At 39.6% G+C, this 26,119-nt stretch overlaps 1 protein-coding gene across 7 annotated transcripts in view; it reads left to right on the top strand.

Moving 5' to 3' along the window:
* The first annotated feature begins 5,764 nt into the window (after positions 1–5,764).
* whrna (whirlin a) overlaps positions 5,765–26,119 on the top strand; it is a 220,340-nt gene continuing 199,985 nt past the window's right edge. For all 7 annotated transcript variants that reach the window (XM_088355838.1, XM_088355841.1, XM_088355844.1 and 4 more), the window contains exons 1-2: positions 5,765–6,867; positions 8,366–8,683. In XM_088355838.1, the coding sequence (XP_088211964.1) occupies positions 6,427–6,867; positions 8,366–8,683 (759 nt within the window). In that variant the 5' untranslated portion in view covers positions 5,765–6,426. The remainder of the gene's footprint in view (positions 6,868–8,365; positions 8,684–26,119) is intronic.

A 26,119-nucleotide genomic window follows, 5' to 3' on the forward strand; every position in this document is an offset into this window, starting at 1 on the left:
AGGAAGAGAGAGAGAGAGGAAGAGAGAGAGAGAGAGGGAGAGAGAGAAGCAGAGAGAGAGAGAGAGAGGGAGAAAGAAAGAGCATTCTCCATCGAGGTCCTTTTGGGTGGAATTCTCTGCCCCCCGAGACAAGATCTGCAACCTTATTTGAAGTGTTTCAATCTAGACTTAAGACATACTTCTATTCTATAGCTTGTGATCGATGCCAAACTCATACTTTTCTTTGAGGAAATGAGGAAAAAGGACGAATCGGGATGCGTCAGCGGACCAGCACCTGGGCGGAAGGCATCACCTGTATCGGGCAACTGGCCGAGATGGGAGGCTGCGTTGTCACTGTCTTGGACTTCCTGAATAGTTTACCATATTACCTTACATTATTGTTGATATTTACTAGGCTTTGTGTATTGTTACCCAATGCAACATAACGTAAATTGCAACCTTGTCATCCTGTATGGGTTTTACCTCTTGTGTGGCCCCTTCTCAAGGTTTCTTACTTTCTTCATGCTGAGGTTTTTGAGTTTTTTCTTGTCCGCATGCCAGGTTCAGATCAGGGGATGGTGTAATTGTAGACTGTGAAGTCATTTTGTATCACAAAATGATAAGTATAAATGTGATTTGAAAACTAGTAAAGTCCAAAGGCTAACCTAAAACCCCGAAATGATAAAGAATCAAGACAATAAGGAACAGTTTATTGAAAGGCACCACCTTTAACACAATTTTAACAGCCACTAAAAAAACAAGCTTATCCCGTCCCCTCAAAACAGCAACCTCTTGATTAAAGCTCTGCATCAAATATAAACAAGGACTTGCCGTTTTAGTAGGTTTTATTCAGCCAACTTGACGTGACAGCAGATTGGATGAAAGTGGCAAGGGAATGGCAACCAGAATGAATATGACAGAATGGCCAGATCACCAAAGGACCCAGCAAGGAAGCATTGATATCCTCTGTCCATTTTTTTGCATCAAAGTACTGTCGGCCGAACCTGTTCCCTGTCCTGGCGCAGAGGGTAAGGTCCCTTGGTCGCTTCTGGTCTCTGTCCTGGTGGCCATAAAGTTTCAATGAGGCAAAGAGGTGAAGGTTACCCGGCCGCTTCTGGACCCTTCTTTAGTGGGGAAGGATGAGGACCCTTGCCCACCCAGGTCCCAATTACGAGAAGGTCCCTGTCCCTGTGGTCAGGATAGGAGTCTTGGCCTCTTCTGGTACTGTTTCAGTGGGTACGGACAAGGACATTCAGATTTTTGCCTTTTTCGGTGAATGTCTGTTTGATGCATATACCATTATTTCTGTTTTGGGTCCACCTCCACAAAAGTAAAAATTCTTTACACAGCAAGAGTTTGTAGGGCTGGCACATCATAATTCTATTGTTTGTCCAATATAATATGCTGCACTGCATGTAGCAGCACATGTAGCTATCATAAACTTGTCTCCTATGAATTTTATTTTACCCTTGCTACATATAATCTTTCAAGTGGTATAAGCCTCAGATAGTTGTGTAATTAACGACTTGAGTGCTTTTGATTATCCAGCTTCCTGATACCGTCCATCTGCACTGTATGTGCACGTTACATTTAATCTTGACTTTTGATGGTGAATAATAATGAAAATGCAGCATACTATAACTATGATCAATCAGGTGTTGTGATTTGCGGTTAATCCAGACGCAAGAAGCAGGAAGCATGGCTAGGTGCTCAAAAATTATGGTATTAAATCACAAAAATCCTCAACAAAGTAACAAACCAATGGTCAAAAAACAAAAATGAACTGTTTGAACCAGCAAATAAAACCATCCATCCATCCATTATCTGCACCACTTATCCTCAGTAGGGTCGTGGGGGTGCTGGAGCCCATCCCAGCTATCTTCGGGCAGTGGGCAGGAGACACTCTGAACTACTTGCAAGCCAGTCACAGAAAATAAAACAAAACCTCTCAAATCAGAAGAAAACTGGAAAAAGGCACTGGTGGAAAAATGGATGATGACCTGGCAAAAGCTCTGTCCAGAATTTCTTTATGAAGGCTCAAGGTAAGGTGCATGGTGATTAAACACCTGTCCAATTCCAAACACATTAGGCTCCCTCTAGTTGGAAGGGGTGCACCTGACCTCAACGTCAAGATCTGTAAAAAAAAAAATAGTGAGCTCCAGTGACGTGATTATGGTGCACTTGTTTCAACGGATATTCCTGGCTATGGTTTGCGATACATCAACATGATTTTATATATATTTTTTTAACTTTGATCAAAGATATCTGCTGCACTCCGGATGACTTGAATAAAGCAAGGAAGAAGGAATGAGAAGGCAAAATTCTCTTGGACTCATCCCACCTTGCAAATCAGCTTTTCCATTTCCTTTCCCCTGATAGGAGCTGTCAGTCATGGCACACAAAAACTAGCACACATACCAAAAGCTTTTTCCACATTCTTTGCTTTTTCAGTGTGTTATTGCTGAAATTGGTGAAACTATAAAACAGGGGTGGGGGTTGCGGGCAACATTGGGTTAAAAAAATGAGGCTAGGGGGCTGTGCGTGGAGACAAATCAATATTTTCTCATTTGCATGTAAGAATAAATATACATGCAGACCTCTACATGTTTATTTTGATTTCAGATGGATTAGTTTATTCAAATTGATTTTGAAACACTCAGAATTAAAGACACACGGTGTTGTAATTGACCACAAGATGTCGCTGTATTATGTAGTCCACCTGAAAACTAGTGCTACAAACCACATGATTTGTCTTTAAATCTTCTGCACAGACTTCCGCAAGAGTTTAGTTTTTTTGGGGGTAGCAGCAAGATGATAAAAAACCATGTCATCTCCCTCTAGGTGAGTCTCATTTTTATCGAAAACAAATTTAAATTTGTATACCCACCAGTATTGCATGTTTTAATGTGAGTTCACATATTTTTGCATTTGAATTAAATCAATGTTGTTGTTTTTTAACATATTTGAGATTTTAAGGCGATATATATATATATATATATATATATATATATATATATATATATATATATATATATATATATATATATATATATATATATATATATATATAAATGTATATGTATATATGTGTATGTGATTATATATTTTGTACCTGTTTACTTTTGTCAACTTGTTTGGAAATCATTAATTGTATGTGAACATAATCTAGTTTTATCCTGCCAAATATTTTACCTTTATAACTAAACAAAAAAAACAAAAAAAAAACAAAAACTTGGCAATAAACAAAAATCACATCCCAATTGAAACAAAAGACCTGCATTTGGTGTAAAAATATTGCACACTCATTTTATTGCACTATTTTGGGGATTAGAACGGGTTTTGGCTTTTCAAACAAAAAACCTTAGCGTGCATAAAGATACACATTAAAACACGAAAAGCACTTTGACTCTGAATACTTTGGAGTGGCAACATCCAAGATTTCAGTGCTGGCTGATTTGATAAGATTGCCCAGCAGTTACACAGTGACTCAAAAACACATTTTTCTAAATTATATAGAGCAACTAAAGAAGGCAGTGGATGGAGAGGCAGAAAGTATGCATGTACAAATGAAAGCGGTCCACATTCACTGTCAATGTTCCTGTGAAGTTTTTCTGTTCTTGACACCGCCTGCAGTAGGCGGGATGAAACATAACTATTTTTTTTCCTCTTTACATGGCTGAGACATGCAGATATGATATTCGAAAAGATTTAAATATTGTTATCAGATTTAATCACCTATCAAAGAGAAATATAAATCATTAACGAAATGTGTACAAATTGCATGTATACCTCTCACACTGGACACATTGTGTTGGTTATGACAATGTGACCTCTGAGCCTTTTGTATCACTTGTGGCATTCCACAGGGCTCAGTATAAGCCCCCCACCTTTTCAGTGTGTATGCTTCTGTTTAATGATATTATCCACAAGTAGAATATTAGTTTTTATTAATATGCAGATGACATTAAACTGCATCGGCCATTTGTAGGAATTTTTTTGAACCAAGAAGAATCTGCAGTTTCAATAGCATTCTCCATCCTGGCCCTGGTGCTGTGGAGTGCTCTGCCCCAGGGAGATAAGATCTGCAACCTCGGTGTTAGCGTTTAAATCTAGACTAAAGATGTGTTTATGTTCTATAGTGTATGATTGATGTCAACCTCATACTATTATTTTCTTGTTTTTTCCTTCTCCTTGGCTGGTGGCTGAGCCAGGGAGAATTATGAGCCTGGGTGCTGCATGTGCTGTATTCTCAGTCAACAGACAATGCATCTGGACCTGACGCATACCTGGAACCTTCTGCATCAGCCAGTTATTTTACATAATGGAGTACTTACATTTATTTGATATACTATTCAATTTAATGTACTTACATTATAAGTTCCGCGACCCTACATAAGGCCCTTTGAGGGCAACCATTGCACTGATGTTGTGACAATGAGTTTTACCTGAATAAAAACAATGATCTGTGGTGTAAGGTTAGTTATCAATAATAAAGAAAGAGGACCACAGTTCAACAATATTAGCTCCTCCCTAAAATGTTTTTTCCCGATTAGTCAGGTATTTTCATATAAATTTAAATAAAGATAAGCTCACACATAACTTCAAACTGTATTGTATAACACAAACTAAGAGGCTCCGAGGGGAGCTAAACTTAGCTACAGTTCTAATTGACAAGTCCTTTAGCTTGTCTTGCCGCTGTCAAGTGTCCTCCTGCGCGTGCGCTTCGGGCTATAAATAATCAAAGAGCGGCCTAAATAACGTCACTTCCTTGCTACAGCGTCGGGTACAGCAGCGGGCACTAGTAATGGAATTTCCGGCTTTTTTTTAGAGATCCGGCTTATTGGGCTTAGCTCACAAAAGAGGGCTGACTCTTTCAACTCCCAAAACATTCGTCACTTTTTTTTTTTTTTTTTCGGTTTAATGATATGTAAGCAAAAATAACGACATTTTATGCAACAAATTTAATAATTTTGAAAATGTATTATTTGACTAATTTATAATAGCTTTTTTGTTTCAATATACAGTGAACTTTTACCTAAATTAAAATTTAATATTGTTTATATTAAGCAGAGATGACACCACTCAAAAGAAAGAAGGAGATAGAGAGAGAGAGACAGAGAGAGAGTGAGTGAAAGAGAGAGAGAGAGAGAGAGAGAAATAGAGAGAAAGACAAATATATATATATATATATATATATATATATATATATATATAAATAAAGAGAGGAGTAGAAAGAGAAAAGAGAAATATAGAACAAGAGAGTAAGAGAGGAAGAAAGACAGAAATATAAATATATGGTAGAGAGACAGAGAAAGATAGAGGGAGATAGAGAGATACCTCAAGGGAGGGAGAGAATAAGAAAGAAAGAGACAGGGAACAAGAGATAGAAAGAGAAAGATTGAGAGATACATAAAGAGAATATGGGACAAAGAGATAGAGAAATATAGGTATATAAGGATGTAGAGTGAGAAATGAAGAGTATAAGATTGAAACAGAGGGATGGAGAAGGGGGAAAATGAGATGGATACATTTATAAGCGAGAGCGAGAGAGAGAGAGAGACGGAGAGAGAGAGAGAGAGAGGGGGGGAGAGAGCGAGAGAAAGAGCGAGAGAGAGAGAGAGAGAGCGAGAGAAAGAGCGAGAGAGAGAGGGAGAGAGCGAGAGGGAGAGAGCGAGAGGGAGAGAGAGAGAGAGAGAGAGAGAGAGAGAGAGAGAGAGAGAGAGAGAGAGGGAGTTCTAAAGGGAGCCAGCTCCTTTCTGACGGGGACCCTGCTCTCGTTGTTCACTTCAAAGAATCGGCTCATAGAGTTGTTTCGTTCGCGAACGAGCCATCACTATCAGGGAGCCGACACACTCTTCGCTCGGTCGCTGTAGTAACGCGCATAAAGCGGAGGCAGCGACGCTTAAGCGCACTTCAACCGGTCATTGGAACCATACCTGCCTACGTACACTTCTTTTTGCTGCTTGAGTCAAGGATTGTTGTTATTTCCAATCGCCCTGACATTCTTTGGAAATAGCAACTGCGCAAAGGTGCGATACGGAAAAGCGAGAACTTTCCCATCCTAAATAATTATTTTGTGGTCGAGGAAAGAAGCCCCTTGTGTTATTATCCAGTGAAGATGGTCGCTCGTGTCGGCTTTCGGTGTTGGTTCCTCTCGGGAGTGGACGTTTTTATCCAGGAGACGGACACCAGAGAATAGGTTTCCCGCTGGCCACCTGACTCTCTTGGAAACAAGACGGCGGCTAATGAGGCTAAGCTACCTCACTAAAGGGGGTGAACTTTGCGCAAGGTTGTTGTTTGGCTAGCTTGTTAAAGTTCGAATTGGAGTTCAATTTTTTACGGGCTAGCCTTGTTTGGCATCTCTGTGCGTCCCTACGTGACCCCGCGATGCCGAGCACCGGCGTGATCCCGTAAAAATAGCCCGTAAATGCGCTCCAACGTGGCGGGATGAGCACCACCGACCTGGAGCGCGCGTCGCTCAGCTCGTCGGCGACTTCGGTGGCGTCGAGCGCGCGAACGCTGTCGGCTAACGTGAAGCGGCTCCACAATTCGCTCAACCTGCTGCTCAACGACATGGAAAGGGAGCAGTTTATCCACTGCCTCAACGTCTACCACTCCAAGCGCAACGTTTACGACTTGGTGCAGACCCTCAACGTCATTCTCAACGCACCCAGCAAACGACAACTTCTCCCCATGCTGAGGCTCGTCATCCCTCGGTCTGACCAGTTGCTTTTTGAGCAATACACCTCGGAAGGTCTCTACCTGAAATCGGATTTAGTTGCGAGCAACGGTACTGCCGATCTTCCGCCAGGACACTTCCCAAACTCCAGTCCTACTCGACCGGCTCATTACGCCCATGTGAACAACCCATCAGAGTTCCAGGAGGAGGTAAGATCAAGCCTAGAAAAATATGACCCAACCCAGACCCGCAGGTAATAAAGCTCGACCCGGCTTGAGCCCGACACTTTAACTTTTGCAAGACCGGGGTTTCAATATTTGGGGTGAAGACCGGTGTGGAGCACGTTACTGAAAAAAGTAATTAGTTTTAGTTACTAATTACTCATTAATTACTAGCCAAAGGAAGCGTGTTACTTTGAAAGTAACTTACTTGTTAGAAATTACCGTATATACTCACATCGAAGCCAACCCCCTAAAACTGCTTAATAACAGACAATTATTAAAGAAATAGAAGCAAATATGTACACCATGGGAAAAGTGATGAAGCCTTTATATTTCTTGTGCAAGCTTTAAAGCTTAAGGTCTACCAGTTGTGACACTCCATATCCATTTTATCCTTTGTCTTCAAACAACTCTATCTATTTCCTTTTTAATTTCTGGGTAATGTCCAAAATGTTTCATTTTCTTTCTTCAGGCATGGCGTATTGTAAAAATAAGTGTATCAATAAGAAGACCAATATTCAGTACTCTTTTAACCTAAAATTTTCTGTTCACGTTTTTTCCCCATTGCCTTCGCCTACAATACGTTACTGCTGACATTCAGTAAAGTATGGGAATATTGTCAAGTCAAGTCACATTTTTTTGTATAGCCATTAATCACAATATGTCTCAAGGGACTGCATAAGATTACAATTACACCATCGCCTGATCTTAAACCAACATGCAGGCAGTGTTCTATTTTATAGTTGTAAACACAGCTTGGGTGCTAGTATGTACGTCAGGAGGAATACCAGAGTATCATTAGGGAGAAATTACGCTTCCACGTAGTCTGTGCTTTAGACGCTGCCACCGCATCTGTATTCAATTGTATTTTGTAAGTAGTTTTAGAATCCAAGCCTACCTATGTTGTTGTGTTCAGCGTTATGTATCTTAAGTAATGAAGGTTGTGTATTACCACATTATCGGAGAAGAAACCACCATTGAACAGAATCCATTGTTATTCATAGTCTGCTTTTAAAGAGTAGCAGAGTAACCATGTTTTAACAACAATAGAGTTCCACAATTTTATTAATAACGCATTAAGACACTCGTTCCCGAGAAAAGTAAATGCATTACCAGGAACGCGTCCTTTGTAATGTATCATTCCAACACATGTGAGAACTCGGGAAGAGTACAGGTGATTTATGATAACAGATACAATCCTGCCTTTTGTAAAAAAATGTAAGTTAAACAAGACTGTATTTACACAAACCACAGCAGCAGTGCGTCCTTCAGAATCTACCGTAACACTTAAAGAAAGAGAGAGACAGAGAGACTAGGAAGAACACTGACAGTTTGCCACACATCATTTTAGTATGCATTTTTCTAAGTATTTGTTAAAATAAATGTCAGCGAGACTCGAAAATAATCATTGACGTGTTAGGCCTGATCCGGGGCGAAATTCAGGTTAGGCTTGTTCTCGGGCTTTGGCTTAAGATCTTACCTCTAGTTCCAGGTGGCGTTGTGTGGCTCTCCGGACAGCTTCAGCACCAGCAGTGACGGGACAGCTCCCCTAGTCCCGCTGCTCGGCAGAAACTTTATCCATGAGCCACCCGGCGAGCTTCGGCAGGTCACGATGAAGCGCCACAAAAGCAATGAAGGCCTTGGTTTCAGTATTCGAGGTGGTTCAGAGCACGGAGTGGGTATCTATGTGTCATTGGTGGAACCGGGTAGCCTGGCTGAGAAGGAAGGTCTTCGGATTGGGGACCAGATCATGAAAGTCAACGATAAAGTCTTTGATAAAGTCTCCCATGCTGAAGCAGTGAAGGTAAAAGCTGTTTTTTTTCTTTAAAAAACATTCCCTCCCAGGTATTTTCTAGCACTTAAGCCTTGATTTTGTTGAATTATTATTTTTTTAAATTTAGAATTGTCTTTATTAAACGTTTTCACGTGAATGTCTGCCATATTGGATGCTTCCACCAAACATGGTTTGATGTTGTCACATGTCCACACTATTTTTATTGGATGTTTAAATGAAAGAGGAATGAGTAAGGCCCTGTTTTCTGTGACTTTACTGTTTATTTCTAAGTACTGTCACCGGGTGAGTGGAGGGCAGAGTGAGAACCTCACTTGCAATGTGCCCGTTGGAGATAATGGCCGCGCGCCATTAACCATAGGCAAAAATATTGCTCTATTTACCGGATGAAATGAGCTCCAGAAAAAGCCATGTCCCTGAAAGTCTGGCCAAGTGGAGGGCAAATTAACTTTTTGCGACCCTGGGCATGCTAAAACGTCGATTATGGTGCGCCATTCGCCAGCTGAAATGTGTCCCAGAGATCGCCTTATTTGAACCCTAACCCCTCCACCACATACTTTTCTCTAGCGCGCCTGCATCTTTTTGTTACCTCGGTGATCATTTGTTGTTGTAACTTAGCACATACCATTAGCAAAGCCAAATTATAGTTTTGATTACCATATTTTGAATGTCATGACAAAAATGATAAGGTAAACTTACACCTATCCAGCATAACTCAGGTTGCCTGAAAGTAGATTACATCATAGGAACTATCACTTGAAATGCAGTGAACATTGATTGTAACGAGATTAGTCACTGCATCCCAGGATAAACAAGGTAAACTAAAACTGAAAAGAGAAAAGAAGTAGATAAAAGAAGATCAGGATAAATAGGCAAAAAATCTTTTAAAGGTAGTGCATGGAGACTGGTCTAAGTTTTAAGTGCAAAATAATTTCAACATAATGATCAGCATCGAGAAAAAGCGTGATAAAAAGAAGTTTAGCAACAAACCCATACTTACAATACAACTGGCAAGATATATAATTTCACAGTCTTGTGTGTTTGTTCGGAGGGGTAAACAAATTTAAGTCAGACTAAAAGAATGGACTGAGTCGAGGTATGATATTTTAAACACAATAACTTCTTCGTGGGAATTGTTTTGTATCTTACATTTCAAATTTTAAGTGGTTATTATAATATTATTCTGTGGGTAAATAAAACAATACAAATCTTTTTTTGTCATTGTTGTTTAAAAAATACATGTTTTTGGCACGATTTGTGAAAACAAAACTTATCAGTGATTATTTGGAAAATATCATAAAGCATAGCGTGATCCTCCCTCAACCTTTTTATAGTTTATAAAAAAACCCAAATAAGGTAATCAAAACTTTTTACTTTTTAATACTTTTTTGTTAGCACAGAACAATACAACTTCTTAGGTTAAGCAAAAATATACTTTTTTTATGGGTGATTGAGCGCCTTTTATATTGTTTATGAAATGAAATGAAATGATCTGCATTTATATAGCGCTTTTCAAGTCAATGACTTCCCAAAGCGCTTTACATTGTGCTTCACATTTCCCAATAGCGGCCGTGATCTGTGCAGCCATGTAAGGCGCTAACCTGCTTATTGGGGGTATTGGGGATTCAGTGTCTTACCCAAGGACACTTCGGCATGTAACACGGACAAGCCGGGATTCGAACTGGGATCCCTTAATCCTAAAACGATCGCTCTACCTCCTGAGCTACTAGAGGGCCTACAAAAAAGTGCCAGTGAAGGGGGTATATAGGGGGTGCGTGGTATGATCTTTTTTTGTGGAAGAGGGGCCTGGGCCAAAATATGCTGAGTCTTTTTCCTGTAATTAAAATCTGTGGTACTAAAACAAAAGACTCAGTGTTTTCTATCTCAGGGTATTACAACTCTGATGTTAGGGTTAGATTTAGGGTTTCTTGGACTTCCAGGAGGTTTTGCAGGTCATTTTATTAGGCTTGGGAGGGTGATGAGTTTTTGGTGAGCGATTTCATAAACCTATGCAAGTTAAGTGAGAGTGATCGGGATGCAAATTCATACTTGTGATTTTTTATAGACCAGGGATCCAAACTGCCTGGCGGCACAGAAAGAAAAACAATTTATATTGTTTTTATGTATATTATTGTTTAATTGGCAACACCAGGGATGACAATAACTATTCATCGGGTGTTTGAGGCAGTGCATTTTAATTAAAGTCTGTGTGGTTAGCACGGGGGGAGGCACAGTTTCCTGTTGGGCATGTAACTGTCATGTTGGAAGCGAGGATCCTTGCTCGCAAATAATGGAGCGAGGGATAAATTAAACCAACTTTCTGCACTTGAGTGTCCGCTATAACCAATCAACGTGGAGAATGCGTTGAGAATGTTCAACTGCAGCCCTCTCTATTATGTTACAAAGATTATGCTGGACTTGTCTTAAATACACTTGTAAACCGTGCAATAACCATAGAAAAACTTGTCAATGGAGGAAAGATGGATCTTTGCTGTTCCAGGATGCATGGAATCCCTACGTCGATATGACAAGCAGTGCATGGGTATCACACATTTACCAACATCGGGGCGGTATTAGCTCAGGAGGTAGAGCGCTCGTCTTGGGATAAAGAGATCACAGGTTCGGTTCCCTTCTCCTCCGTGTTATATTCCGAAGTGTCCTTGGGCAAGACACTGAATCCCTAATGCCCCCAATAAGCAGGTCTTGCATGGCTGTATGGCCGCTATTGGTGTGTGAGTGTGTGTGTGTGAATGGGTAAGTGTGAAACAAATTAAAAAGCACTTTAGGAGGTCTTCATTGACTTGAAAAGTGCTATATAAATGCAGACCATATACCATTTATATTTACCATACTTTATGCGATGGTTGGTATATTTTGTATGTTCATACTTCATCTTTGATTACTTGGTATGCGACTCAATGAAACATTTGGCATTACAGTATACAGTACTTTATGATGGCAACCAGAGTGTGTTGCAGTCATGTGATATTGTTGCGATGCTACAAGGATACCCCCTTTTAGCAATGATTACACAGTGGATTCATGTTTTTTTATTATTATCAATGTTGTTGTTATAGTTAGTGTTATTGTTACTATTATCATTGTTATTATCATTATTGCTTTTATAATTTGAGTTTTTATTTTAGAAAAGTCATCCTCATTAACAGCCGTGAAAGTCTTGTCAGTCATTGAACCAGTCTGTGGCACCGAAAAGTTTGGTGACCCATGGTATAGAATGAAACTGGTTTGTATTACAAGTGGGCAATAAGACAATACAAGATTGTTTTGGACTTTACCAAAATTGTGATCCACCAAAAAAACGTTAATATTTTATTTATTCCCTTATTGATTCATTTGTCTGTCTATCTGTCTGCCTGTCTGCCTGTGCCTGTCTGCCTGTCTGTCCGTCCGTCTGTCTGTGTGTCTACAGTATCTATCCATCTATCCATTTAATGTTACACTAATCTTGTGATTGAACACTGGTACTGTATGCTAATTTTCACTGATTAGAAGTGAAACCCGTACTGTTAGATACTAATCACTGACAGGGTGCACCCAGACTACCATACACATTGAGAACTAACCCCATTCTACATGTCCTAAAGTCATATGACTACACTTAGTCAGTGGCCTTCTTCACTAAACCCATGAAAATATTGAGTTGAAGCGTTTAGGCACAAGCCACTCGTCTATTTTTCCCTGGGCATAAAAACGACCCATTAGCAAATGAGGCGATGAAAGTGTGTGACTGATTTTTATGCAATGCTGATTGATTTGGAAGACGCCAATGCCAATAACTTTGCTCTAGGTGTACAGAGTACTAAACCTCTTACTTGTTTTTTCGTGTTATTTGTTTCTTTGCTTACTTTTTTCCCCTATCTGTTATTGGTTTCACGATCACAGGACAGTTACATAAACTTTAACCTGTCAAAAATACATTCATAATATGGATTCTGTGCGCTTTACTAAGTCTTCGACCATGTGTTAGGTTGGATTTTCTATCCTTCCATTTTGTCTGGTTAAACAAAGTGCCATAGTTTGTTGTCGAGTGTAACCTGCTGAATAGACGGCACTACAGATCAATATTCCTGAGATGAATAACAGTTTGGCTAATTTTGAGGGTTCCTGTTTCCTAATAGTTTCAGGTGAAAATGTTGGAGGCCCGTTTTCTCTTTAACTTGTTTGCTGTTGTATTTGTTTGATTTTATCAGAACAGTAATGGTATACATACTGTAAGTCTTGTACAGCGCTGTGGTAATTATAGGGGTTTCTGAATATGTGAGTTTTATACTGCTTATAAAATGTTTTCTGTTGCAATCTTGCATGTCTTTGTGCCTGAACAACAATTTAATTAAAATTAACAGCCCATGGTTAGCTCGTTGATTAAGATTGACTGCTCCGGAAACCACAACAGAAATTAGTGTCTTAATAGTGACACAATGTGTTACTCTCTGCTACTAGACATTTATATAAAGATGCCCTAAAGTGTAATGTTCATATTTTGATGTTTTGCCCGAGATTGATGTTTTGATAAATTTAAGCTCTTGCCTTAACAACACTAATTTTTGTGATTTGTTTACCCGACCTGCATTTTTTTTATTTTTAAACAGTAAACAAAAATGAACACGAGCATGAAAATAATCAGATTTTGGATGTTATCTCCTTTCTGAATAAAGTATGTAGTTAAAATAATTGTTGGTTATGAGGATGAGTATTGATTGCGAGAAGCAGTGTTTTTATCAGTTACAGTATAGATATGAGTGAAATAACCCAGTTATCATGCATCCCTAATTTTTATATGTTTTTGGAACATTGTAGAAAGCCCAAGAAGAGTACATGGAGAAAACCCACAGGCAGGTACTACTTGGTTGTGATCCATAGCCATAACCTTTCCTCTATTTAGGTAGACATAAATACAAACTAACATTTCGCACACAAGACTCTTTCATCAGTTCTCAAGCTCTTGCTGGTATGTGTCAAACAGCTGTTCAGAAGGCTCCAATGACTATTTGCCATTTTTAAAAGAATGATTACAGCTCTTTTTTAACTAAAGTTTTTATTTTAAAAAAATGATTTTTAAAGTAAAATGAAAAATATAACAAATACTTAAAATTAACAAAACATGTGTCTGGCAACCAGTTCCCCTGCTCACTGCCAGCAGATAGCTGGGATGGGCTCCAGCACCCCTGCGACCCTACTGAGGATAAGCAGTGCAGATAATGATTGAAAATTACGTTTTTTATTGGTACTTTGAGCATGTTGTTGCACATTTGTTTAGTACTTACTCAATTTGTAAAATTCTAGTTAATTTATTTGCTCGAATATCACAAACAACACTTGCATGGCCACACCAAAAAAATAAAAACCAACACCAACATTTGTATTCACATTCTTTCTTTAATCCACATCACTTTGAAAATATTGTTGACTTTATATTTTAGGTATAAATTATAAATGCCTTTTTACTGTATGTGCTTTTAGCCTTGTCTTTCACAAATTGTGCATGTGACTCCAGGGAACAGGTACTTTCTGTCTTAGGATAGTTTGCGCACAGCCATTGCACAACCAATAAAGTGAGTTGCAGTGGTGTTCTTTGTCAAAGAGTGTTTGAAAAAATGGAAATGTGTCACTGCATATAATCATAATTGTGTGAGCTTTTCAGATATATAATTTTAAATATTTTAAAGCACTATATCAATATTTTGATCAAGTTAATCATTCAGTTGTCATGATTACTGATGTGAATCACCTGTGCCTGCTCATTTGGCGCCAACCGCTGCGGACTATGATTGGCTTCATGTCCCTATTTAAACCCAGTCCTGTCGCTCTCCTGTTGTCAGTCCGTCTGCGAACCTCTGTTGATACAAGGCAAGCCTTTTTGACCCTGACTCCCTCCTGTGCCGTTTTTGCACCTGTTTTTCCACCTGCCCGTTCCTGATCTCCCCGTTTGTCTCCTGCTACGACCCGTTTTTATCCCGACCACGTCTGCTCTCCCGTCCTGACTTATGATCCGCTTTTGATGCCGACCACGTTTTTGGTCTCCTGTCCCGGCTATCCACCTGTTTTTCCGTCCCTGACAACGCCATCGCCCGCTACGGAAGATCCACTTCCGTATTCGGATCACAATCCGATTGCGACAGCGACTTGCTTCCCGCGTCCAGCGAGCAACAGATCGCGGGCGCTGCCCTTCCTCTTCCTATATCTCAATGAATTTGTGAGAAATGTTACACGATTGGGTCCACCCTGTGTGCTGGTCATGACATTAGTGGTAGTTGAAGCGCCTTATGATTATCTATTTTGTTATCCATCTCACTAGTCGTTATACAGTCTCTACATTGTTTTAAGTGGTGTTCTGATTTATTGTTGGGAGGGAAGTCGAGTCTATTTTAAAACACCTCCAGGAATCAGTCTGGACGAAGGACTGGTGTGAAGCTGGTGCCTTGTAAATTTTGGAACTTATTTTTTGTGTTCTACCCCTTGGTATACATAAATGATTGATTGTCATATCGCGTGTTTCTGTTTATTACAAACTGTTGCTCAAAGCGTATTGCCAAAATATTACTGTTGTCGATAAAAAACAAGCCAATTATACATAACAGTACAGACGCTGCCCAATTTACGAAGAGATAGGTTCCGGGCGATCGTTCATAAGTTGAATTTGTTCGTAAGTTGCTTCAGTGCTATATTTATTATGCAATGTATGTTTAAGGCTTGTATAAGTACAGTATGTTTAAGGATTGTATAAGTAACCTGCATTGTTTTGTACTAAAAACATTTCAAAAAACAATATGCTCTATAAAGATAAATAAAGTTAACTTTAACTTACTTTTAAAGATGAGCTTCAAGAGTTAGGCGACTTTCTCATGCGTTTGAAAGTGGCCAAAAAAAAGCCATCCATCCATTTTCTCAACTGCATCAAGCTTCCTTATTTCACTTTCATTTCAAATGAAATGGCTTGCCTCTTCTTTACACTTTACACAATCAATATTGAATGGATGCACGAGATATTAAACAATAAAAATGTCTAAGTTCTTAGCGTGCTGGAGATACAGTATGGATTGTTTACACACGAACTAGGGAGGGAAAACCGGATTTCTTCTTCAGGGTAGATGCTGGGTGACACCTCGCCACACGCCGGTAGCACGATAGTACTGTCCTGTATTTAGAAAAAGGTGCACACAGTACAAAATCTAACTTACAGCAATGTCCGGATATTTTTCGACATCCCGAAAAAATGTTCGTATCTACTGTTTCTCGTAAGTCGAATGGTCGTAAGTAGGGGAGCGTCTGTATATTGCCCTGCAGTATAAAACAGGTAATTGCTAGCTAATGTACTGGTATTTGTTTAAAAAAAAACAGCAAAAAATAAAATAAAAAATACAACAAACCCAAAAGTCGCTGTATGTGTCCTGGTATAACTGGCTCACAAACTGGCACTAGGCATAGGGTCACTGAATTAATTGATTTAATTGTCAATCAAATATGCGGCCATGTATAGTGAACTCTTGCCACGGGTTCAACTTTTGCTGGGGCCTTGTTAGGCATTAATGGAAGGAGTTAAAGGCTTCAAATAGCCAGTGGCAATACACATCACTTCATGCATGAATTTTACACGCACAAGTTGATCACTTTGGAAGGTCAGTAGATGCAGCTGGTCCTCAAACTGATGAAATACTCGTAATTGTTTTGCTCGGAACACTGCATGGTTTAAAAAGGTTTACAATGAAGAGAATATGTAAAATAAGCTAGGAAGAAAACTGGTGACATTTGGGGTGGTTTATGTGTTTCGTTGTGTATGATTTAGCTCCTTGCAGGAACAATGCAAAATCTGTGGCTATCTTGGTTTGATAGATTCATTTCCTGGTACACGAACCTGTATTACTTGGATTTTTGAAAATGTTATCAAAATCTTTCTATATCTCATCTCATTAGCCTTACCGCTTATCCTCATTAGGGTCGCGGGGGGGGGGGGCTGGAACCCATCCCAGCCATCTTTCTACGTTTATTTACAAAAAAAAAATTAATTTAATGAAAAAGTATATGTCAGTACCTAGTATATATTTATATTGTGAACTTTTTCAAAAAAATAAAGGATAAGAAAAATGGAGATATGCTTTTTTCAGATAATAAGCAATGTTTTCTATAGAATGACTGCCCCCCACTTGCCTCAGTATTCGAGTTTTGATTGACATTATCTACTGTAAGACCTTTTTCTTCTTTGCTTTCTTATTTTATGTCCTTTTTCAGCAATGGTGAAGACTGCATAGTATAATAATGAAAAATGGTACGTTTATTTCAATCCACAAGTGCCTGTGCACCAATGATAAAGGACGTCACAATGCAGTTCGAATGTAGCAAAATTGACTATGCATACTCTGCAAAGCTCTTGTGATTTTCTTCACATTTTTCAAATGATTTCTCATCTTTAATTAAAGCTGCTGTAAGGGATTTATTTTTGCACGAATTAAGGTTCCAACGTACATTTTACATCTCATTAATGTTAGGAAATAAAATCAGTGTTCAAAGTATTACTCAGTATCTTTAGAGAATAAATTAATGTTTTGAAGTCCCATTTTCCCTCCATTTCCTGTCTTTGTGTTTGCTCACCGATTATGTAAACTGTGTCAGTATGAAACATTTCAACTCCCACATATTGCTGTCTTTACCTTTCACTACAAAGGCTTCTGTTTTTTTTAATCTACTTCCTTCTCTGTCACATATATTACAACATATTTGCAACTAGAGTTTGCTGTCAGGTAAAGAACACAACCATTGTTGCCTTGTCGCTAAAATTATTGGTTTTGAACGGTTGGCAGGTAGCCAAAGCAGAGCCTCTGCCTCGGACAAAACTAGTCTGGTGCTCATTCATCCACAAGTTCACTTTGTCTTTGTTTTTTTGTTAGACTGAATGTTTACATGCGGTTACAACTGTGCAGATTGTAATTTCTTCAACTCTAACTGTAAGCAGGCCGGTCTTTTACCCTCAATTTTGCACCCACTGAAAAAAAATGAAATGGATATAGAAATATATTGATCTTGTCATTGGCTGCAGTCAACAATTTTGATTCCAATAACTTAAAATATTGATTGGTATGGTTTTCAATAGGGTGGACCACTATGTAACTCCACACTTAATCCTGTTTTTGTAATAGATCATGGTAGGGCTTAAAGAGATTATTGTCATGATTACTGATTCAGGGCACCTGTGGCTGCCCTGGTGGCGCCAACAGCCCTGGTCGCTGATAGGCTCCTTGCCACTTTTTTAAACCCCCCGGCTTCCCGTTTGCGGCGTCCGATCGTTGCGAACCTTTAGCTCCCGCTAAGGCAAGCCTTCCGAACCCGACTCCCTGTTTTTTACTCCCGTACGTTTCCCGGCTTCGACCTGTTTCCGTTTAATCACGTCTCTGCTCCTGTGCCCCGGTAACACGACCTGCTTTTCCCTCTTTGACACCGCTATCGCTCGCCAGAGAAGTGCCACTTTCGCGTCACGAGCGACCTGCTCCCCACAATCAACGATCACTGGATCGTACCGTCTCTTTTCAAATAAAACTAAGAAACTAATGCAGTTAGGTTCCCGTCTCCGTTCCTGGTTCCTGACAGAACGATCAGACCAGAAAGAGAACCCAGCGGAAGTTTTTTACGAGCGCCGATCATGCAGCGGAGATTTGAATTTTTGTGGGGGCAATTTTTCTTTTCTGCCTGTTGGATTACTTTTTTTTTTTTTCCTGCCGGTTGGATTACTTTTTGTCTTTTTGCATTCCTGTTTTTTGGGACTTCTGGAGCCTGTCAGTAATCATGACAGGGGGGGGTTCTGTCATGATTACTGATTCGGGGCACCTGCGGCTGCCCCGGTGGCGCCAACAGCCCTAGTCGCTGATTGGCTCCTTGCCACTTTTTAAGCTCCCCGTTACCGGCGTCCGATCGTTTTGTCTTAATGTAGAATGTAGGAATCATACTAAACTGAACGTTTGGGAGTTGGTATTTTAATTTTTTTTAAGCTTAGGTATAATTTACATAGGAATTAATCTTCTCCCCCCTACATCTTTATTAAATGTTCTCTCTAACGCTTCACGTGTCTCAGAGAACCCACAAGATCCCTGAGCACGCTGAGGACCATTGTGGGCAACATCAGGTGTGCATGATGTGGCCACACAACAGCATCATACTTTAAGTTTCAGAAAAATTACATGGCCTAGAATCAAACTGCAGCTGCAGTTTAATTTTAATGTAAAGTATTTGGCCCACTTAAAATGAAATCATGGTTTTCATGAGATGTGTAGTATGTTCGATGAGAAAGTCCCGCTTTGGTCATGGAAAAAGTCCTGCTTTGACCCAGAGGGACACAGGGTCCTGTTCTTGAAAAAATACAAAAACATATACATCTTTCAGACATAGCATTTTTTTTTTCTTTGTTAAAACACGTACATTTTAAGATTTGGTGTAGCTTGTGATACATTATAAATTATTGTAACTTTGTAAACAATCTACTTACTCATGTTTTATTAACATTTCTACTGTTTGTAAATCTTGTAGTAGTAACAGAACTTAGTATATATCCAAAAGTAAAACAATAAATATGACTAGAATATACACAAGTAGGCTATGACTTAAATTGTTCCTTACTTTTCATGTCTGGGCTTCTCACTTTTTCAATGGCTGTACACGTTGTCTAGGTTAATGGCTTCATCTCCTTTTTGGTTAGACGTTTACTTTACCATGTGATCATATGTTTGCCGATCGGACAGCATTGATGCATTTATTTTGACGGCAAGTAAAATATTGTCGATGACAACATTAACTTTCTCCGGTCAGATTTTGTAATGTGTGACATCTCGCTCCTCTTTTTTCAGTCGTTCGCACTCTCCCGCAATAATATCTGCTGCCCTATTTTAAGATATTTACAACAGCTTTCAAACGTCTATTCAGCTGAATGCGACGCTTGAGGTAGTCCAACTTCAATTTAGTCCAAATATTTTTCTCTGAAAACTCAGTACTGTGGCTTCGCTGCATGTATTGCAGAGGAGACCTTTCTCATTCAAAAAAAAAAAAATACATTACCTAGTATTACCCCATAGTTTTCTATTTGCACACTCTCCTTAAGCCGCTTCATCTTAAATGAAGCACATTTCTTTCTTACTTTAGCTTGGTGTGTGGATGCGTCGCTGCATGTTCATTTCCCCACGATAATGGGTTTGCATTTGCGTCTCTTAACTCAGCTGCAGTGGCCGCACTGTTATCTTGCTAACCTGCATGCGGGCACAATGCATGTACTGTAGGCTGTGCCATAAACAACAATGTCAACGCTATGATTGACTGCGTAGCGCCTGTTACCTTTATCTCTTTTTGGCTGGATACCTGTCACTCACCATGCTATAACGCAATTAATATGTTTGTTTTATTTTGAATTATTATTTTTTTGTTTGTATTTTATGCGCTGCATAGATTTTCTCATGCGCAGCTATGTGAGATCACTGCGCAATTTCGCAGATGTCCAGCTTAGCGGAAACATTGATTATAAATTTGGAGTTGTTTTTGAATATTTAACAATTTATCTACGTCACTTTTTGTATGACAGCAGGGGGGCAGATGTTTGCTCCAAACATTTTTGGTTAAATTAACAAATGTGGAAAAGAGGAACTAACTATTGGGCGGCAGTAGCTCAGGAGGTAGAGCGATCGTTTTAGGATTAAGGGATCCCAGTTCGAATCCCGGCTTGTCCGTGTTACATGCCGAAGTGTCCTTGGGTAAGACACTGAAACCCCAATACCCCCAATAAGCAGGTTAGCGCCTTACATGGCTGCACAGATCACGGCCGCTATTGGGAAATGTGAAGCATAATGTAAAGCGCTTTGGGAAGTCATTGACTTGAAAAGCGCTATATAAATGCAGATCATTTCATTTCATTTCATTTCACATTATTGTTCACAACGCAACAAGTGAAAAAGGTACAAATTAAAGAGACTCAAAACAACTGTGGGGAATAAATCACGCAGACTTGGATACTCTTAGCTATGACATAGCTATGACTTGGCTACAAAGAAATAGATAGCGAAACAACGATGACCTGGCAAAAATTAAAAGAATGCTGAGAACAAAACGCACATAAACTCACGAGACAAGAGACACAGGGGTGGTATTGCATTAAAGTTAGAGAAAGAAAACAAGGCTAACTATGTAAACTCAACTTGAACTTGTCTGGCCGGCACTTTTTGGATGAATCGGTTGCACGTTTGATGGTAAGGCGCCCGCTTTGAGACTGGGAGGTTCGGGTTCGCGCCCCGGCCGAGTCATTCCTAAGACTTAAAAAGTGGTCGGCGGCGCCCTCTGTTGGCTGCGGCTGCATCGGCTCGCTACAACGGGTCAGGTGCAATCGACATTTCGTTCTGTGTACATTGTTACACAGAATGACAATACAAGGAAATTATTATTATTATTATTATTTGTTGGTCCAATCTCTTTTTTTCTTTTTAGTTATAACTATGTTGTTACTATGCTATTACCAGGTTGTAAATATTATAAATTAGGTCAACCACTAAAACATCATGTCAGTTAGAAACAAATTTACTTGCATATCGCAATGACCTATCATTGGTGAGATATTTTAAAAACCTGTCCGCAGGCTACTAAGATGATTTTAAGGGGGTAGCTGGTGCACGTGAGCATCACGTTGGTGTCACCTGCTGTAGAGAATAGTTCACACTACTAACTGAGCCAGGCTAAATGTAACCTGCTTTTATGTAACGGGCAAACGGCTAAATTCTGCCAAAATAATAAGGCTTAATCCCTTATCTTGGTTTCCTGCAATAAAGCCTGGTATAGGACAAATGATGTTGGTGATAGGTTGTCACAGTAGAGCGGTGTAACAAAACACATGTGGACTTGATAAATTTGATGAGACAGATAATGACTCTAGGAAACATGATAACTCAAACCAACTACCATCTACCTTTGTACTATTATTACTATTATAACCAACTTCTTATTATAAAGGACTCTTCTCACCTCTAGTAGGCGCTTAACAGTTTACGGATCCCTTAAACTCCTGCCTCGTTGGAGCAGCACTGGGAACACAACATAGGAAAGCTTTCTCCACTGTTGACCAATCCTCGCCTGTTTTTTGGTCGTGGCAAGGTGGCCCCAGTCCATTCCTTGAGGTTGTCGACTGAGTTCTTTTTTTGTTTTTCTCTCCTCCTGCTCACTTGGACTTGGCCCTGGAGAATGATCTTAGCCGGACTTGATGAACTTGAGATGTGACCATACTCCTACAGATTTTGTCTGCGCACAGTTGAGAACAGTTTTTGGTAGGGTCCAATGTGCTCTTTAATGGTTTTGCACACTGTTTAGTTTGTTACATGGGCTATGTGGCTGATGCCTAGAAGTTTCCTGTAGCATTACATCTCAATAGCCTGGATTTCCCTTTCCAGCATTGCTGTGAGAGTCAATGTGTCGCAAGTGTAGAGTAAGATGGAAGTAACCAGCGCTTGCATGAGTTGAATCTATGTTCTTATCCCTCCAGATGGGGTTAAGTCTGGCAAGTGTGGTTTGAGCTATCCTGGCCATGATTTCCAGTCTGGCCGGAACATTTTGTAATGATCGGTTGCACGTTTGTCGAGCCAGGATATATAGGCGTGACTAGGTCAAGCCTTGGTGACAAGGTAGGCACTACAAGTGCCTTAAAAAAGACTAACAGGCTCAGAGAGTTTCTTCACCATGGCCATCAACACCCTGAAAAAAAATATATCTGCCAAGTTGCCTTGAAAAATGGGTACAGATGCTCCCCTACTTATGAGCGAGATTCGTTCCCGACGATCGTTCGCAAGTTGAATTTGTTTGTATGTTGCTTCAATGCTATATTTTGTATGGCATGTATGTTTAAGGTTTATATAAGTAACCCATATTGTTTTGTCCTGAAAAAGATAGGGTTCAAGAGTTAGGTTACTTCCTCCTCCGTAGTAGAAAGTGGCCGAAATAAGCAATCCAACCATTTTCTCAATTGCATCAAGCTTCCTTATTCCACTTTCCTTTCAAATGAAACGGCTCGCCTCTTCCTTAAACTTTACACCAACCATATTGAATGGATGCACGAGATATTAAACAATAAAAATGTCAAACTTCTTAGCGCACTAGAGATACAGTACAGTATGTTTACATACGAACTGGGTCTGTGACAAGAAAAGAAAGCCGGATTTCTTCTTTGGGGTGGATGCTAGATGAGCTCTCACAGCGCCACACGCCGGTAGCGGCGGAAAGAAGCACTACAGTACTTACAGCAATGTCAGGATATTTTTCAACATCCTGGAAAAAATATTCGTAAGGAGGGGAGAGTCTGTACTCTCACTTTATTCAATTACCGTAAATTCCGGACTATAGAGCGCACCTGATTATAAGCTGCAGCCACCACATTTTAAGAGGAAAACCGATTTTCTACTTACACAAGCCGCGCCTGTATATAAGCCGCATGCGCCCACATTAAAAGAATGTAACACAAACACAAAATTAACCCAGACCCTTTAAGTCCCGCAATTGAAACTGAATGTTCTTCATTAAAGCCCACAGTCCAAAAATCACAGCTGGCAAAATGAACGGAAAATGATACCGGTACTTAAGGTTTGATACAGACCTGCAGAGTACGGGTCCCGTTGAAAGTAATCCAAGGAAAAAAGTGTATATTTCCAAAGGTAAGGGTGGGAAAAATATATATCCACTATTGTCCGCCGTGTCCACAAACATTCACCTTTACTCCCCACTTCCCGCCACCCCGCGTTTTTTACGCCCCTTCTTTTTAATTGGCCCGTGCAAAACATATCAGAATAAGTGTCCAAAATAAATACAAATAATACATTACAAAAATATACAGTTGCAAATACATATTATACATGGTTACACATATTTACAAAGAAAGACGGTACACCAAGAGAGGTTTCAAAGCTTTAATAATAATAATATAACTTTCATCCCAAACGTGCCTGACAGGGCAGTTAATGGTAGCAACACGCTAGCAACACGCTCGCAACACAGTAAACGGGTCTGTTAAAAAAACATACTGTACTTCTAAAAATCACGGTAAACCGTCCTCATCTTCCTCCTTAGAACTGAAGCCATCAAAGTCATCTCCCTCAGTGTCGGAAAGAAACTTTGTCATATAGAAGTCGTCCCACGCTCCCGCAGCCGGACTTGCGCTGTCATTGTCGCTGGAACTTTCATCCACTCCTGATTCTGTGCCCTCCTCAAGCAGCAGACCGGCTTTTCAGAACCCGTTGGTGATGGTGGATTTTTTTATGCTGCCCCACGCTGTCAGGAGCCACTGGCAGACTTGTGAAAATGTTGCCTTTCGCATGCGGCTAGTTTTAGTGAAAGATTTCTCGCCGCTAGTCAAGCCAAGAAGTTGCAGTCTTCCTCGGCGCATGTATTCCACCGGTCTAAATCTTACCTTTTGTATTTGGCCGTTAGAAGAATCACATTACTTGGCCGCATCACTGAATAAGCCACAGGGTTTAAAGTTTGGGGAAAAAGTAGCGGCTTATAGTCCGGAATTTACGGTATTTGGGAATTCTTGTTGCTGCTCAATGTTATCGCAATACTTTTTATTGCACTTTTGTGTCCAAGCACTACCTTATACATATTTTTTCCTACTAATCCTAGCATTCTTTTATCTTATTTTTCTCTTTAAAGTCACATACGTGTTTACCCTGGAGTGCCATGTCTAATCCTGTTGCATACAATGATTCACTACGCTGTTATCATTGAGAATAAAGACAATCTAATTCAATTCAATCAGTTACGGGTGCTGAAATGCTAATTACAAATTAAATCAGTTGTCAAAGCAATGTTATTCCACACAAAAACAAATTCTAATTTTATCCCACTGGATATCACATGAAGCTGTTTCCTTAGAACAGCTGCACACCTCTAGTTGTAACCCATTCAATTCAATTATACAGTACATACTTGCAAGAACACAATGAATGAGAAACAAATCTGTATTGAGCTCTGTAGATCTTTTACTATCGGACAAAAGGTCACAATTGAATGGGTACACTGGATTAATACCTGAATGACATCAAATTTTATTATTTTTTCCCCTGTGTACTCTTACAGTACAGTAGGTTGTTCTAGCCTGGCAAGCCAGACCCTAAAGAAAACTGCAATCAGAATAATTTGTTTGCTGTGACATGCACTTTGAAAACAACAGCACTTTTCCAAAACGAAAGCGGTCTTTTCATTCGTAATTGAAGACATGACAGCTTTTCCACAATGACTGTTCCACACTGCAGGGACCCAGATTCTATCGAGCCAAATAGATACAATTGAAACACTTTTCAGAAGAAATATCTGTTGTAAATCTCACACCTTCAGTGGCTCAGCTTTGTGACTGGTCGCTGAAAGAGAGTTGTTATAGCGCACCTTTAATCGCCAGAGATGTTTGTTAATTTCATTGTGCATTCCATTTGGTACAATGACTATAAATTTGTCATTTACATGCTTGGAATAGAATATAATTGATTGTCATTGGGCACATGTTTATGTATTATATCATTGTATTGTACATTTGTTTTTTTGTGCAAATAGTATATTCTTTGCTTTTGTAAATTAATGATTGATGTTGTTTTTTTATTTGTGCTGTGCCTAAATAAAAAGCCACCAATAAACAAACAAACAAAAACAAACCAAAAAAGAAACAAAGAAGCATACAAACAAACAAACCAAAAAACAAACAAACACGCAAGAAAATTAAAATTAGTCTTTGGTCTCGTGACTAAAAATAGTGTGATAATAGATATAGTAAATACTGCCTTTTTGTGTGTCATCTATACCACTGTGTTTAGAAATTGTTGTTTTTGCAGCCAGTTGCAAAGTTTGAGCTGTACGAAAGTTAAACACTATTTTGTACCTGTTTTTAATAATAAAGATAGGGATCCACGTCGTACACTATTGCACGTATACACACAAATAAATACGGTAAATAGGTAGAATAACATGTACTTTGATAACCAGTTTGGCAGTTGCACTTCTGTGGCTGATGACAGAGTTATTTTCTATCTATGTACCCTGGTCATATCCCTCAAGAGGGGTGAGAGCAAGACAAACACATACACGAAAACAAAGAAAATGAAAGAGGTAAAAGGAGCAAAAAACACACACAGAATTTTTTGGGGACCATGGCCAACCCAAATGCCCAAACACCCAAACAAGTTAAGTACCTCGGCACGCAGGTTGGTCATGCTTTCTTCCCTTCAGTTGAAATGGGACACAAGAAAGAAGCCATGTCACTGGGATCAGGGTGACACAATACACTCTTCTGTTCAACAGCAGGGCCCGACAGCTTTTACTGGTTTACCCCTGCCGCGTCATACAAGTGCCCTGCCCATCCCTTAGAACATGTCTAAACATCCCACTATAATTTTTCAACACCTCTCCACTATCCTATCACCAACAAGAGCTCTAGCT

The sequence above is a fragment of the Urocampus carinirostris genome, chromosome 16, assembly GCF_059441175.1.
Source record: "Urocampus carinirostris isolate Australia breed hairy pipefish chromosome 16, RoL_Ucar_1.0, whole genome shotgun sequence".
Classification (NCBI taxonomy): domain Eukaryota; kingdom Metazoa; phylum Chordata; class Actinopteri; order Syngnathiformes; family Syngnathidae; genus Urocampus; species Urocampus carinirostris.